General features: G+C 42.3%; 1 protein-coding gene across 6 annotated transcripts in view; it reads left to right on the top strand.

Moving 5' to 3' along the window:
• The window catches only part of CHD1L (chromodomain helicase DNA binding protein 1 like), a 71,573-nt gene that overhangs the window by 41,959 nt on the left and 14,088 nt on the right, over positions 1 to 15,526 (top strand). For all 6 annotated transcript variants that reach the window (XR_011144402.1, XM_068963762.1, XM_068963761.1 and 3 more), the window contains 5 exons: positions 339 to 412; positions 683 to 793; positions 4,119 to 4,233; positions 4,854 to 5,007; positions 9,478 to 9,643. Coding sequence is in view for 5 of the 6 variants with exons in the window: in XM_068963762.1 (XP_068819863.1) it covers positions 339 to 412; positions 683 to 793; positions 4,119 to 4,233; positions 4,854 to 5,007; positions 9,478 to 9,643 (620 nt within the window). In the remaining variant the exon portion in view is untranslated. The remainder of the gene's footprint in view (positions 1 to 338; positions 413 to 682; positions 794 to 4,118; positions 4,234 to 4,853; positions 5,008 to 9,477; positions 9,644 to 15,526) is intronic.

The following is a 15,526-nucleotide window of genomic DNA, read 5'->3' as shown; positions in this document are numbered from 1 at the left end:
GTTTCTTTCCATTTAGTAATTGCCATCCTGGAAAGAAGCACCTTGGTTATCTAGGGTATCTTACACCCTCTGGTGCATTGACACAGACTCCTGGGTATATCCCAACACTTACAGCACTAGTGAGAAGTACTGTAAGGGCTCAGCTACTGGTGCAGTTACATCCTTGTATAAAACATTTCGCATTACTGAAGAAGGTTCTGTAAATGATTGACATTTATATTTTTACTTCAGGATTTCATTTCTTTGTAAACTTGCATTCTTCACTAAGTTTCACCTGCAGGAAATCCACCCTAAATACTATTGGAGTTGGCAGTTTTTCCTTTTCTTTTTCTTGCCAGAGGCCATCGAGTTTTACTTTTCTCTCAGATGACCCAGATGTTGGATATTCTCCAAGACTACCTGGATTATAGAGGTGACATCCCTTGGCCATTACGTTACTCAAGAATTTTAGACTTAACAGTCCAGATGGGCCTGTGAAGAATTATCTGGGGTGTGGGGATGTTACAGAGAAAAACAGTATAAGAATATTATTCAGAATCAAAGGAAGATGGCTTACAGTAGGGGCATGCCTGTATATGAGAAGAGACAAAGTTGGTGTTTGGTTTTGAGCAGACAGTGTGTTACCCCACAGTGAGTAATTGAAAATGGTTTCTATTTCTCTGTTTTCTCCCTCTGTGTGAAGGCTACAGCTATGAGCGTGTGGATGGTTCTGTGAGAGGAGAAGAGAGACACTTGGCCATTAAGAACTTTGGACAGCAGCCCATCTTCACTTTTCTCTTGAGTACCAGGGCAGGTAAGCCACATCCCTGCCTGCCACATCCCTACCTTTCATCCCTTGATGAAGGCAGACAAAGGGCGAAACAGTGCATTTAAATCCTAATCATTAGCATATTTTCCCTTAATTCACTGAAAGGCGAGGTTTTTACTGAGGAGTGTAAAAAAAGGGGTAGGGGGAGTTGAGTTAGGTTATATCAGTTTATCACTGCACTAGACTTCTAGCATGGTACTCGTTTCTGTCAAACTGATTTAAGCTTTCATCTCATCAGAGAAGTAAGGCTAAAACCTGGGGTTGTTGAAAAGTAATTCTGATCTCTTGACCATTGACCTGTGAACATCCTGAAAGATTTCTGTACTTTTGTATAGAAATTTTAGTTTTAGTCATGTTCAATAGAGACAGCTCTCCTTCCCAACCATGAATTTGGAAAACGAGATAGCAGCCTGCCTACTAGTTGTTCTTCTGACAGGTAGCTCTGAAAGTGTTGTGAAAGCTTAAAAAATCTGCTTTTAAAAAGTGTGATTGTAATGAAATTTCCAGCTCTTTAGAATTAATTGTAACATTGTCCGTATATGACTTAAGTCATAAATATTTTATATGACATTTGTAGTGCCATACCACTTATGGAGTGCTTTAATTTACTTAAATAATGTCAGTTCTTGGAGAATAAATTATTCTCATGTCATGGAACAGGCAGACCTTAAGTTAATTTTGAATTCACAGAATCTTAAGTTTCTTTTTTTTTTCCTCTCTCTCTTTTTTTTGGTAGACCTAAATCTTGATGGAATAGAATTAGGAGCTCTAAAGGGATGTATGTCCTCTATTGTAAAGAGAGATCAGTGTATTCATGAAAAGAGAGTTCAGTCTTATTTCAGTTCAGTTCACTCGCTCAGTCGTGTCCGACTCTTTGACCCATGAATCGCAGCACGCCAGGCCTCTCTGTCCATCACCATCTCCCGGAGTTCACTCAAACTCACCTCCATCTAGTCCGTGATGCCATCTAGCCATCTCATCCTGGGTCGTCCCCTTGTCCTCCTGCCCCCAATCTCTCCCAGCATCAGAGTCTTTTCCAATGAGCGAACTAAGTGCCTGGTACTATAGGGTATTAAAAGTATAATCCTTGACCATAAGGAGATTGTTTTACCTGTGTATGTCTCATCTCTGTATTACAGAGATATAGTGAAATTCATATGGTCCCGCTTGCTTCTAAGATCATAGACTGCACCCTCGATCTCAGCCACTTATTCATGTCACAGTTGTCTTAGGGTAGTCTTAGGAGAGACTGATTAGGTAACCTGATAATAAGTGGCTGAGACTGAGGGTGCAGTCTGTGATCTTAGAAGGAGAGCCAACCAGTCCATCCTAAAGGAAATCAGTCCTGAATATGTATTGGAAGGACTGATGCTGAAGCTGAAACTCCAATACTTTGGCCACCTGATGCAAAGAACTGATTCATTAGAAAAGACCCTGACCCTGGGAAAGATTGAAGGCAGGAGGAGAAGTGGATGACGGAGGATGAGATGGCTGGATGCCATCACTGACTCAATGGACATGAGTTTGAGTAGACTCCGGGAGTTGGTGATGGACAGGGAGGCCTGGCGTGCTGTGATTCATGGGGTCGCAAAGAGTCAGACACAACTGAGCGACTGAACTGAACTGATGCCTTATTGATTTCAACACCATCATACTCAGCAGCATTGTTTGAAACATCTGAAATTAGGAAGAAAGATCTCTGCTTTTCAACTCATCTCCCTGGCGTTCTTGGAATTAGTCAGAACAGAGGGATCTCATAGGAGCCAGAGCAGTCCTGAGCCTTTTCCAAACACCAGCTGTCCTGTTTGCTGTCACATTTTAATTGCTGATTTGCGTCACTATCATTTATTCAAGATTCTCTCCAACGTTCAAGTATTTCTGATTGAGTCATATTGCCACCAGGTGGCAGTGAGAGCTCATGAATGTCTCAGACAAGTCTGGCTAGAGCTTATTTATAAAATATCACCCTTTAATGAAGAAGAGCTGAACTTTAACCCAAGAAGAAAAAAAAAATTTTTATGAAATAAAAATTTCATAAAAAAATTAAAAACACTTCAATGAAATAAGTGCCTGGGAATATTATGGAATAGTGGGTAAAAAACATAGGCTCTGAAGCCAGACCATGTGGTACTGAATCTGGCTCTTTCTCTTCCTATCTCTGCAGCTCCCAGCCATTCCTTAACCTCTCTGTGCTTCCATTGCAACATCTATAAAATGAGTACCCATGATTGTTGCAAGGATTATAGGAGATAGCATATGTAAAGCACTTCAGAATGGTGCCTGCAGAAAGTAAAGCATAACACCTGGGTAGCTGTCATTGTTATTTAGTATATTAGCATCTTTCAGTAATCAGTCTTTATTATCTGTTTACTCCAACTTTAATCTTATATAAAGGCTTTAATTAGAACGTTCCTGCCTGACTTAAGATCTAGCTTAGAGGCAGTAGCCCATCTCAGAAGTTAGTCGTTAGTTCTGGCTCCTGGAACAAGTCATTTCAGGCTTGCTTGTTTCAGCAACGAGCTGTAATGACCCTGGCAAGAGGGAGTCCATTTTGTGCTTGTTTCCACATTAATCAAAGAGAAGGCTGTAATTTGCCTTCATAGTTCTTTTCATTAATTCCTGTAATCCAAGGAGCCTCCAAAGCCCTTTTCCTAAAGAAAGACTGGAAAGTTGTCCCAGGGAGTGTTTTTGTCCTTTGGTTGGTTTGGTTACCTTCTCCTTAATTAATGTGGAGACAAATAACAGAAGAGAATTACTGAAGTCTTCTCCAATCAGAGGGAGATAGCCCCCCTGCTCCGCTTGGGGGTGTAATACATGGCATCTCCTCTTCTTATTAACTTGTGTCAGAGCCCGTGCTGCCTGGTTGTAACTCGCAGTGGACATTAAGAGGTCTTCTCTTGGTGCCCACAGCAGACCTCGCTCATATTTAAAACTGTTTCTGAAAGAGCATGTGTCCTTTTCCACAGACTATTCTAAACAAACTTCAGTGAAAATCTTTAAACAGAAGAGATTTAAAATGGATTCAGGCAGCTAACTTAAGTACCTACTTTTGCTCCTTACCCCACTCCACTCATTTCCATTACTTGCAGTTGTTAAACTTTCCCGGTTCAGGTAATAAGAGCCCATGTAGGACTTTTAACCACTACAAAGCTCCATCTAGAGTTGAGGATGGGGTTGTCAGTTTGAAGGATGAAGCCAGTCATTTTGGCTGCTTTCAATGTATCAATCTGAACGCTGTGGCCTTGTGCCATCCTGGTCTGGTCCTTAGCCCATGTACTTCTGCCAATGTTCTTTTTTGTATTTTTTTCAGGTGGAGTTGGCATGAACTTAACAGCAGCAGATACTGTTATTTTTTTTGACAGTGATTTCAATCCTCAGAATGACTTACAAGCAGCTGCCCGGGCTCACCGAATTGGCCAGAACAAGTGAGAGATTTAAGCATAGCTCTGGTTCCACTTCCTTGGCTCTTCAGTAGTTCTGGGTTTGGGCGGAAGGTGAAGAATGTGGCCTGGTGACAGTTCTAGACTGGGCGGTGAGAGACAGTAGGTTTTAGCCTATCTCTGTTGCTGACTCCAGAGTAGTACTGGACTGGGGCTTGCTTTGGTAAAAAGAGCAAAGTCAAATTGTGAAAGGACTAGGAGGAACTTTGAGAAATTATTTAACATCCTTCCTGAGTTAAGGTGTGATTCAGTTTAAAAATGAAGTTATGGATTTATGGACCTAAGATAAAAAGATAAGTCTTACTCTCTGACCTGGTGATGATTTAGATCTAACAGAGGTTTTCCTCTACCACAAATAAGGAACCCCAATCATGACCACCTCGTCATCCCTCCCTTGACTCTTTTGGAAAGGTTCAGTGAGAATTAGAGGCCAGATTCTCTCTAACAAATAACTCAGGTTCACGTACAACAATCCCCCGTTAGTTGTACCCTGAACCTGGCATTTTAGGTTTGTTTCCTTTTTTGTGTCTTGACCTGGCATGCTTGTGAACTATTTTGCAGACCCTTCTATTTTAGCACGTTAGTTTTCTGTGATTTCTCTACAGGTCTGTTAAAGTTATTCGGCTGATTGGCCGAGACACTGTGGAAGAGATTGTCTATAGGAAAGCGGCCTCCAAGCTGCAGCTCACCAACATGATCATAGAAGGGGGCCATTTCACTCTGGGAGCCCAGAAAACTGCTGCAGATGCTGACCTCCAGGTAAGACACACTGTTCTTCACTTTGGTTTTGGTTTTTTTTTAAACTTATTTATTTATTCGGCCTTGCTAGGTCTTGTTTGCAGCATGTGGAATTTTTAGTTGCAGCGTGTGGGACCTAGTTCCCTGACCAGGGATCAAACCTGGGGCCCCTGCATTGGAAACATGGAGTCTTAGCCCCTGGACCACCAGGGAAGTCCCTGTTCTTCATATGAGAAGATGTCATGGTTTTAGTCAGTGCTTCCATGGATGAGAAAGTAGATGAATTAACCACCCACTCTCTCCTGCTACACATTTGTTCCCTAGCCAGATTCCTTCCTGCCATAGGAAGATCCCCTGGAGGAGGAAATGACAACCCTCTCCGGTTTTCTTGCTTGGGAAATTCCATGGACAGAGGAGCCTGGCGAGCTGTCGTCGATGGGGTCACAGAGTCAGACACAACTGAGCATGCATGCACATAATATCTGTACTACATGCAGGCTGCTGTGGGAGTGAAAATGAATATGATAAATAAAGGTAGCAGAATACAGAATAAGGATGGACTTTGGATCCCTTTTACTTGGATTCAGATCCAAGCCTTGTCTCTTACTGGCTGTGTTGCTTTGAGCAGATAGTTTACCCTTTGCTTTCTGAAAATGAAAATACCACAGGTTCCATCAGGGGGCCTTAGGAGAATTAGGTAAAATAAACAACTCGGCATAATAAATAATGATTTATCTTGTACCTCCATCTTAACCCCAGACCCTTTGATCAGTGCTTTGCATCACCTTCTTCACACTCAGGAGGGTAGACAGGATCAGGAATTCAGAATTATGCCGTAGAAAAAACAGATGAAAGAACTAGAGTTAATTGCTTAAAGGAGGAGACACCAGCTAGGAAGCAGATGCAGGCCTGGAAGATGTTAGAGAAAACTCTTCTGGGAGAGGACTTGGAGATATTCTGTAGCAGCTCTTGGGTTTAAATTAGAACCCATATTATGATATAGCCCAGGTCCTCCCATTTTGACCCAGAGATGAGGGGCTGGAAGCAGAGAGACTGACTTCTAGGATACTGGAAAGATCCAGGCATGAAGTGAGTTACAAACCTCTGACATAGGCAGTAGCAATGGGAGTGTCTGGCGTGAGCAACGTTACAGAAGAAATGACAGGAGCTGCTGCTTAGAGGTGGGAAGCTAGGGAGAATGGGAAATTTAAAGATGTCTGTAAGGTCTTCAGCCTGGATAATGAGGAGGATAGAAATTAGGAAGCAAGAAGGTTAGGTAGAGATTTAGGAAGAAGAAGATAATTTAGGCTTTAGAGTTTGCAGTAAAAACATATTTAAAAAATACTGTTAGAGGAAAAGCTCAGAGATAAAAATTTCATTTGCAAAAGTTTGTAAGAGAGTAGACTTTAAAGGGACTAGTTTATCAAACAGAAAATATAACAAGTATTTAAAAGGAAAAATTACTATTAAAAGCAGAATTGCCAAATGTTTGGTTAGTCTGGCTTTTCTCACATGGTTATATCCACAAAGACCAGTGCATATCTTTACATGTCTGCTTTGCAGAAGATAGGGCTCACATTGGTTTTGTTAACTTACGGGAAAGGCTCAAGATTTCATTTATTTTGGAACTTGAACTAGAAAGTAACCCTGGGTTTTGTATGTTTACTTGTTTAGTTCTTGTTTCTCTTAAGGTGCAAAGTGTGGTTTTTTCCCTTGTGTTTTTTTCTTTGGTTCCCAATTGATGTGCTCATGCTTGTCCATGCTGGTGGCAAAGCAGATTGTATGTGTGTTCACATTATCCAGGAGGCAGTTACAAATGTAAGATGGCAGCTTGAGAGAAAGCTATGGGCAGACTGCAGAGACTCTTACAGTTCTCCAACCATGAGTTCTCTGTAGAACCTTGTGAATGACAAGTTCAGTATTGGGTCTGGTGAGGGGAATGAATGGCTGAGCCTTGGGGTGCGCACATTCTGGGTGTGGGAGGAGGAGTTGTCAATAAGAAGCTTGAACTCTTTCCCAATTGGGGAGGGGCTCAGGGGATTCGGTGATGGTGTCCCTGTGACGTAGGCTCCTGGGTATGTCCGTGTGATTGTGTAAACATGTCTCTGTGCCATGGGCCAGATCCTAATGGGAACATAGACCCCACCCCCCCTAGCTGTTTGAGAGGGTCTCTGTCAGAATCTCGCCCAGCTCGTGGTTAGTGGAAGGTTACTTCTGATTTTTCTCTTACCTACCAAGCTTCTGCAAGTTATCTCTGGTTGCCAGAAGCAAAGATAACACCCCAATGCCCTTATCTCCAGAGAAAGCAGGGTTTGTATAATAAAAAGAGTCCAGTAGTCAAAGATGTGATTGTGGTTCAGTAAATCTAAGAAGTACTAGATCATGAAATCCTCAAAGAAGGAAGTGGATTCATTATCCTTCAGGAAGAAAATAATAGGAAACAGAGAGAGGCAGAGGCAGATGGAGTGAACATTTATTGAATGCTCCCTGTGTGCTAAGTATCATATGAAGTGGTTCTTTCCAGTTGTTTCTGTGATATGAATCACAGAAGAATGAGGTAGGCACTCTCCTTATTCCCATTTCAAATAATTTGCCCAAGAATGTTAGTTCATTAAGACTCCATCCAAACTCTCTAACCTCCAAACACATGCCCTTGCCTTTAATTACTGTAATATATTTCTTCTCGTGGGCTTCCCAGGTGGTGCTTGTGGTAAAGAACCTGCCTGCCAATGCAGGAGACATAAGAGATGTGGGTTCGATCCCAGTCGGGAAGATCCTCTGGAGGAGGGCATGGCAACCCACTCCAGTATTCTTGCCTGGAGAATCCCATGGACAGGGGAGCCTGACGGGCTATAGTCCATAGTATTGTTGTGAAAGGGTCAGACACGACTGAAGCGACTTAGCATGCATGCACATTTCTTCTCTAAAAATACATGTGGTCCCTTGATAACTGAGACATATCACAAGTGAAACGTAGACCAAAGGGAGTATCCCAGTGTGGACCAGTCTTTTTCATAAATAGTGGCTTCTATTTTTGGTGCCAGTTGTTGAAGTGAAAGTTGCTCAGTCATGTCCAACTCTTTGCGACCCCATGGACTATACAGTCCATGGAGTTCTCCAGACCAGAATACTGGAGTGGGTAGCCTTTCCCTTCTCCAGGGGATCTTCCCAACCCAGGGATTGAACCAGGGTCTCCCAAATTGCAGGCTGATTCTTTACCAGCTGAGCCACCAGGGAAGCCTAAGAATACTGGAGTGGGTAGCCTATCCCTTCTCCAGGGGATCCTCCTGACCCAGGAATCAAACTGGGGTCTCCTGCATTGCAGGCTGATTCTTTACCAACTTTCTGTGTAGCTCAGTCAGTAAAGCATCTGCCAGCAATGCGGGAGACCTGGGTTCAATTCCTGAGTCAGGAAGATCCCCTGGAGAAGGAAATGGCAACCCACTCCAGTATTCTTGCCTGGAGAATCCCAGAGGAGCCTGGCAGGCTACAGTTCATGGGATGGCAAGAGTTGGATACAACTTAGCGCTATTTTTTCTTTACCAACTGAGCTATCCAGGAAGCCAGTTGCCAAAGTCAGTGGTTTTTTATATATATCAAGGTTAAAAGTAAGTGTATCTAGGTTTGTTCAATTCTTCCAGTGAGCTATCTAAATTTTTTTCCAGTTGTTACAGAGTATAGTAAGATTTCCAAGTCATTCACAAAATAAGCCAGGTAGAGATAGCGAACCCAAAAAGACAAGATGCAAATGAGCCGAAGTGTGAATGCAGCTTGGTTCAGAGCCTCAGTTAGCACTTAGGGAAGTACGCAATTGAAAGGAGGAAACTACAGCTAGGAAAGATGATCTGAACTTTTTTAGGTGGTTCCTACAAGCCTAGGGAGAGGCTGAAGGTTCGTTAGAGAGCAGGTAAGAGAAGCAGGGTAGTGCAATGCCAGAGGCATGTCCAGCAAGCAACATTAGAATTGAGAAACGGCTCTCCCATCTAATGGTCAGTTGTCACTGGTCTTTTGTGAAGATGGTTTCCACTGAGCGCTGTGGTAGGAACAAAACTGCCAAAGGAAAGTCACTTAAGAAATATGCTGTGTAGCCTTCTCATTCCAAGAAGTCTGGCAGTAGGAGGGGTAGGAGAATAGCTAACAGGGTCTGTGACGTCTCACGTGACCGCTGGGGATGCCTGTGAAAAACTCTGTGAGAAGTGCTAAGATAATGCTGGAAGTGACTGTTATTCTTCAGAACAAAGATTGGAGGGTCAAATTTTCTGTTTATTGAGAATTGTCAAAGTTAGGCTCTGACTGTCATTTATCACCTCTCTGCTCATCCATCATCCAACTACAGAACAGCCCTGTTGGTGTTATCTGTCACAGGGAGGGAAGAAAGGCTGAGCATCAGGACAGGGATGCGCCTGGTGTCTAAGCCACTTCGCAAATCACTGGTGCCCAGTGTTTGTTTTCATGAAGGCCAACTGGACTTTCTTGTTTTCTTCATTCAAGTTGAGCGAGATACTCAAATTTGGTTTGGATAAACTGCTGTCCTCGGAGGGGAGCACCATGCATGAACTAGACCTGGAGTCTATCCTGGGAGAAACGGAAGATGGCCACTGGGTCTCTGATGCCGTGCCTACAGCAGAAGAAGAAAGCAGAGAGCCAGAGGAAGGAAGTAAGTGGGGGGTAAGAACAGAGCTAATGGCATGGCCACCTAAAGCTAGAGCAGGAGATGGTCATTTCTATTTCTGTAGTATTGGGATTTCTGATTTGAAATGTTTTTTTCCACATGGTAGCTTTGTAAGGATGTTCCTAGATGTCTTAGGGTTATTTTGTAATGAATTTATTTGTCTGAGGCAGTGGCAACACAAATTCAGTGTGGAATGGGGTGAGAGGTCTGCTAGTCTTACTAGGCTTCTTGATTCGAGAGTACTTTATTCCACTCATGCAGAGAAGGGCAGTTTCTTTACCCAGTGCTGCTTCCTTTGTTTGCGTGAAGAGTAGGCCGGCATGACTTCTCGTTTTGTGATTCTTTTTCTTTTCTGTAGGACCCTGAATTTCCATCACCTGCTTCATTCTTTCCCTTTGCCACCAAACTGTCAAGGCGCGACCTCCGGAAGCGATGCCTTCCCAAATTGCTGCCTTCAAGTACTTTCTAGTCTCTTCCTGTCAGTTCCTTAGCAGTTGCTTCTCTGATCTTCCCGGTTGCAGACCTTTCCTCATTATTTTCCCACTTGGAATGTGTCCTCCTCATGGGGGACAACTTTGATCTACGTCTGATGTTGTTAGAACCCTGCCACCTCTTTTCCATGCAGTCTCTGCCTGACTCCACTGTGGGCTTGGGAGCTAATTCAGCTCATTTGGGATGTTCATTTCTCTACCTTCCTGCAAATTGCAGTTTGTAGTACTCTCTGACGCCTAGCTTTTTAGAAGGTATGGGTTCAGGGTGGCTTTGTTGTCATTGTTATTCCCTATGGTTTTTATAGGATGTTTGGGAAGATCAGAATGTAGACAGCTGGCATTATTCTCTAAGACACTGCTCTTTAACTTTTCTCATTGTTTAGCTTTTACATTTTTGAATATTAGCATCCCGTTTTTATTCTTCAAGAACCCTTTCTGATTCTCTGCTTGTTTTAATTGTGTCCTGTTCTGTTTGCAGGGATAGAATATCCTCTCTGAGGACTTTTATTATAGCTTTTTAAAAAAGTATTCCTCTGCGCCCTGTGTTGTGTATTTGTCTTGTCCTTGTTGGTAGTTTCTCTGAAATACCTGGTGTGCCCTGGCTGTCTGTTCATGTCTGCAGGTGAAATGCAGAGCTGATGGGGAGGTCTGGCCTGAGCAGGTATGTGGATTCCTGGGGCTTATTCCAGCATCACTGGTTGGTGAGCTGGCCTTCTCACTGAACGGGCCCTCCCAGATGTCTGTATCTGGAGCCTTTTCTCTGGGCAACTCCATTTTTCCAAAGACAAATCCTTTACTATCTTTCTGGAAGGTGAATAGGGTCTGGAGTAACCTGTTTGCTCAGATTGAGGAGATAACGTGAATGAAGGGGTTCAGGGCACTCCTGTTACTTCTTTTTTTTTTTTTTTTTTAATTGGAGTGTACTTGCTTTACAGTGTTGTGTTAGTTTCTGCTGTAGGGTGAAGTGAATCAGCTACATGTATACATATATCCCTTCTTTTTTAGATTTCCTTCCCATTTAGGTCACCAGAGTACTGAATTCCCTGTGTTACACAGTCAGTTTTCATTAGTTATCTAAATATTTTATATGTAGTGGTGTATATATGTCAATCCCAATCCATCTCACCACCACCTGCTTACCCTTTGGTATCCATATGTTTTTTTCTCTGTCTCTATCTCTGCTTTGCAAATAAAGATTATCTGTGGCTTTTTCTGGATTCCACATACATGTGTTGTGTGTGCTCAGTTACAACCCCATGGATTATAGCCCGCCAGGCTCCTCTGTCCATGGAATTTTCCAGGCAAGAATACTGGAGTGGATTGCCATTTCCTTCTCCAGGGGATCTTCCCGACCTAGGGATCAAACCTGCACCTTTTGCGTCTCCTGCCTTGCGAGACAGATTCTTTACCACTGTGCTTCCTAGAAGCATATATGCATTAATATACGATATATTTTTTTAGCTCCTGTTACTTGATGTGCAGACTTTCTCTCAGTTATCCCTCCCTGCGATTCCTTGTCCATGGAAGTTCTGAGCTTTGGGAGGATTGAAAGGGTCTGTTCTCATAATCATCCCTTGACCAGGCACCTGTGTTTTACTTCCAATGTTCTTTTAGCTCTTCTCCCTTGAGCCACTTACAGTTTTCTAAAAAGTTGTTGAACTTTTTGTCCACTGTCGTCCATATATCTTTTTAAAATCTCTTTACTGCCATGTAGGTTTTAGGTGGGAGGAGAAATAGATGTATGTGGTCCTATTTTTAAGTTGCATTTTGATTACATTAGGTACTGAAGCCTGCAGTCATTTCTGCACTCATTTAGATTAATTTCAGCTTATTTTGCTAATGTTTAGTAGAACAAAGTAAAATTTCACTGTTTTCCAGAAAGATAATTATATTTTTCAGTCAGTTCAACTGCCAAAAAAAATTATATATATTTTTTCAGGCAGTCCAGCTGCCAGGAAAGATTTCCCAGTTGTATTAAAATTTGGAGTTTTGTCTTTGATCACGTGAGTACAGGTCCAGTCTATGGTAGGTGGTTCCATTGGCAGGATATAGATGAGTGTCCATGCCTGTGGTCTCCTACCTTCTCTTGGCTGCAGAATGGAAATGAATATGAAAGACTCATAGCTACAGCATTCCCTATGAAAGTTAAAAAGCAGAATGGCTTTTATCTTGAATGCCAGGGTCTTTTTTTAAAGCATGTTTGTAAGTTGAGAATCTCATGCAGCTACATATGTGATCATATTTGTCTCTTCTTGGCTCTTTTTTCCTCACTTGTTGATAGAGCACCTCATTGAAAGCCCCCTGCTGATTTAATTAGCAAATGCCAATTAGAATTACAGCTGGTTGGATTTGGGTACAAGTGTGAAGCAGTTGATCTCTTGAGAATGAAAATGTTTTGCTTTTGTACTCTCTAGAGAAAAACATACTTATATTCATAGCTGATTTTATAATGCTCTGAAAATACATTCTTTGGTAACGTGTACTATTATATATGCTTCAATTTAGAATCGTTGTCTTACCTCTCTCTAGTTACTAGGCTTGGCTTGTTATGACTTCTATCATGTGATTCATGGGCTTGGCAAATTACCCTAACTCTTTGAGTCTCTGTGTCCTCATCTGTAAAGTGGTGCAGGTAGTGTATACTTTACCCTTTTACACAGTTGCAAAAATCAGATGTGATTATAAATGTGAAGGTGCTCTGACAGCATAAACTGCTATTCAAGTTCACACTATCACCATTCGTGTTATTACTGTAGTTACTATTTGCTGGCCTGTTATCTTTCCATCCTTCTGTAGACACAGTTGTATACTGAAAAGAGCACATTGGCAGCAGACTCAGAAAATTGTGCCTTCTCCACTTATTAGCAATTTGAACTGAGGAGGTGCTTAATAACTCAGTTCAGTTCAGTCGCTCAGTCATGCCAGGCCTCCCTGTCCATCACCAACTCCCGGAGTTCACTCAGATTCACATCCATCGAGTCAGTGATACCATCCAGCCATCTCATCCTCTGTCGTCCTCTTCTCCTCCTGCCCCCAATCCCTCCCAGCATCAGAGTCTTTTCCAATGAATCAGCTGTTAGCATGAGGTGGCCAAAGTACTGGGAGTTTCAGCTTTAGCATCATTCCTTCTAAAGAAATCCCACAGCTGATCTCCTTCAGAATGGACTGGTTGGATCTCCTTACAGTCCAAGGGACTCTCAAGAGTCTCCTCCAACACCACAGTTTAAAAGCATCAGTTCTTCAGCGCTCAGCCTTCTTCACAGTCCAGCTCTCACATCCATACATGACCACAGGAAAAATCATAGCCTTGACTAGAGGAACCTTTGTTGGCAAAGTAATGTCTCTGCTTTTGAATATGCTATCTAGGTTGGTCATAACTTTTCTTCCAAGGAGTAAGCGTCATTTAATTTCATGGCTGCAGTCACCATCTGCAGTGATTTTGGAGCCCCCCAAAATAAAGTCTGCCACTGTTTCCACTGTTTCCCCAACTATTTCCCGTGAAGTGATGGGACCAGATGCCATGATCTTCGTTTTCTGAATGTTGAGCTTTAAGCCAACTTTTTCACTCTCCACATTCACTTTCATCAAGAGGCTTTTTAATTCCTCTTCACTTTCTGCCATAAGGGTGGTGTCATCTGCATATCTGAGGTTATTGATATTTCTCCTGGCAATCTTGATTCCAGCTTGTGTTTCTTCCAGGCCAGTGTTGCTCATGATGTACTCTGCATAGAAGTTAAATAAGCAGGGTGACAATATACAGCCTTGAGCTACTCCTTTTCCTATTTGAAACCAGTCTGTTGTTCCATGTCCAGTTCTAACTGATGCTTCCTGACCTGCATACAGATTCCTCAAGAGGCAGGTCAGGTGGTTTGGTATTCCCATCTCTTGAAGAATTTTCCACAGTTGATTGTGATCCACACAGTCAAAGGCTTTGGCATAGTCAATGAAGCAGAAATAGATGTTTTTCTGGAACTCTCTTGCTTTTTCCATGATCCAGTGGATGTTGGCAATTTGATCTCTGGTTCCTCTGCCTTTTCTAAAACCAGCTTGAACATCAGGAAGTTCACAGTTCACGTATTGCTGAAGCCTGGCTTGGAGAATTTTGAGCATTACTTTACTAGCATTTGAGATGAGTGCAATAGTGCAGTAGTTTGAGCATTCTTTGTCATTGCCTTTCTTTGGGGTTGGAATGAAAACTGACCTTTTCCAGTCCTGTGGCCACTGCTGAGTTTTCCCAATGTGCTGGCATATTGGGTGCAGCACTTTCACAGCATCATCTTTCAGGATTTGAAATAGCTCAACTGGAATGCCATCACCTCCACTAGCTTTGTTCATAGTGATGCTTTCTAAGACCCACTTGAGTTCACATTCCAGGATGTCTGGCTCTAGATGAGTGATCACACCATCGTGATTATCTGGGTCTGGGTCATGAAGATCTTTTTTGTACAGTTCTTTTATGTATTCTTGCCACCTCTTCTTAATATCTTCTGCTTCTGTTAGGTCCATACCATTTCTGTCTTTTATCGAGCCCATCTTTGCCTGAAATGTTCCCTTGGTATCTCTAATTTTCTTGAAGAGATATCCAGTCTTCCCCATTCTGTTCTTTTCCTCTATTTCTTTGCATTGATCGCTGAAGAATGCTTTCTTATCTCTTCTTGCTATTCTTTGGAACTCTGCATTCAATGCTTATATGTTTCCTTTTCTCCATTGTTTTTCGCCTCTCTTCTTTTCACAGCTATTTGTAAGGCCTCCCCAGACAGCCATTTTGCTTTTTTGCATTTCTTTTCCATGGGGATGGTCTTGATCCCTGTCTCCTGTACAGTGTCACGAACCTCATTCCATAGTTCATCAGGCACTCTATCTATCAGATCTAGTCCCTTAAATCTATTTCTCACTTCCACTGTATAATTATAAGGGATTTGATTTAGGTCATACCTGAATGGTCTAGCAGTTTTCCCTACTTTCTTCAATTTAAGTCTGAATTTGGTAATAAGGAGTTCATGATCTGAGCCACATTCAGCTCCTGGTCTTGTTTTTGTTGACTGTATAGAGCTTGTCCCTCTTTGGCTGTGAAGAATATAATCAATCTGATTTCAGTGTTGACCATCTGGTGATGTCCATGTAGAGAGTCTTCTCTTGTGCTGTTGGAAGAGGGAGTTTGCTATGACCAGTGCATTTTCCTGGCAAAACTCTATTAGTCTTTGCCCTGCTTCATTCTGCATTGCAAGGTCAAATTTGGCTGTTACTCCAGGTGTTTCTTGACTTCCTACTTTTGCATTCTAGTCCCCTATAATGAAAAGGACATCTTTTTTGGGTGTTAGTTCTAAAAGGTCTTATAGGTCTTCATAGAACTGTTCAACTTAAGCTTCTTCAGCAT

Source organism: Capricornis sumatraensis, chromosome 2 (genome assembly GCF_032405125.1).
Source record: "Capricornis sumatraensis isolate serow.1 chromosome 2, serow.2, whole genome shotgun sequence".
Taxonomy (NCBI): Eukaryota; Metazoa; Chordata; class Mammalia; order Artiodactyla; family Bovidae; genus Capricornis; species Capricornis sumatraensis.
This window is presented reverse-complemented; position numbering and strand designations above follow the sequence as displayed.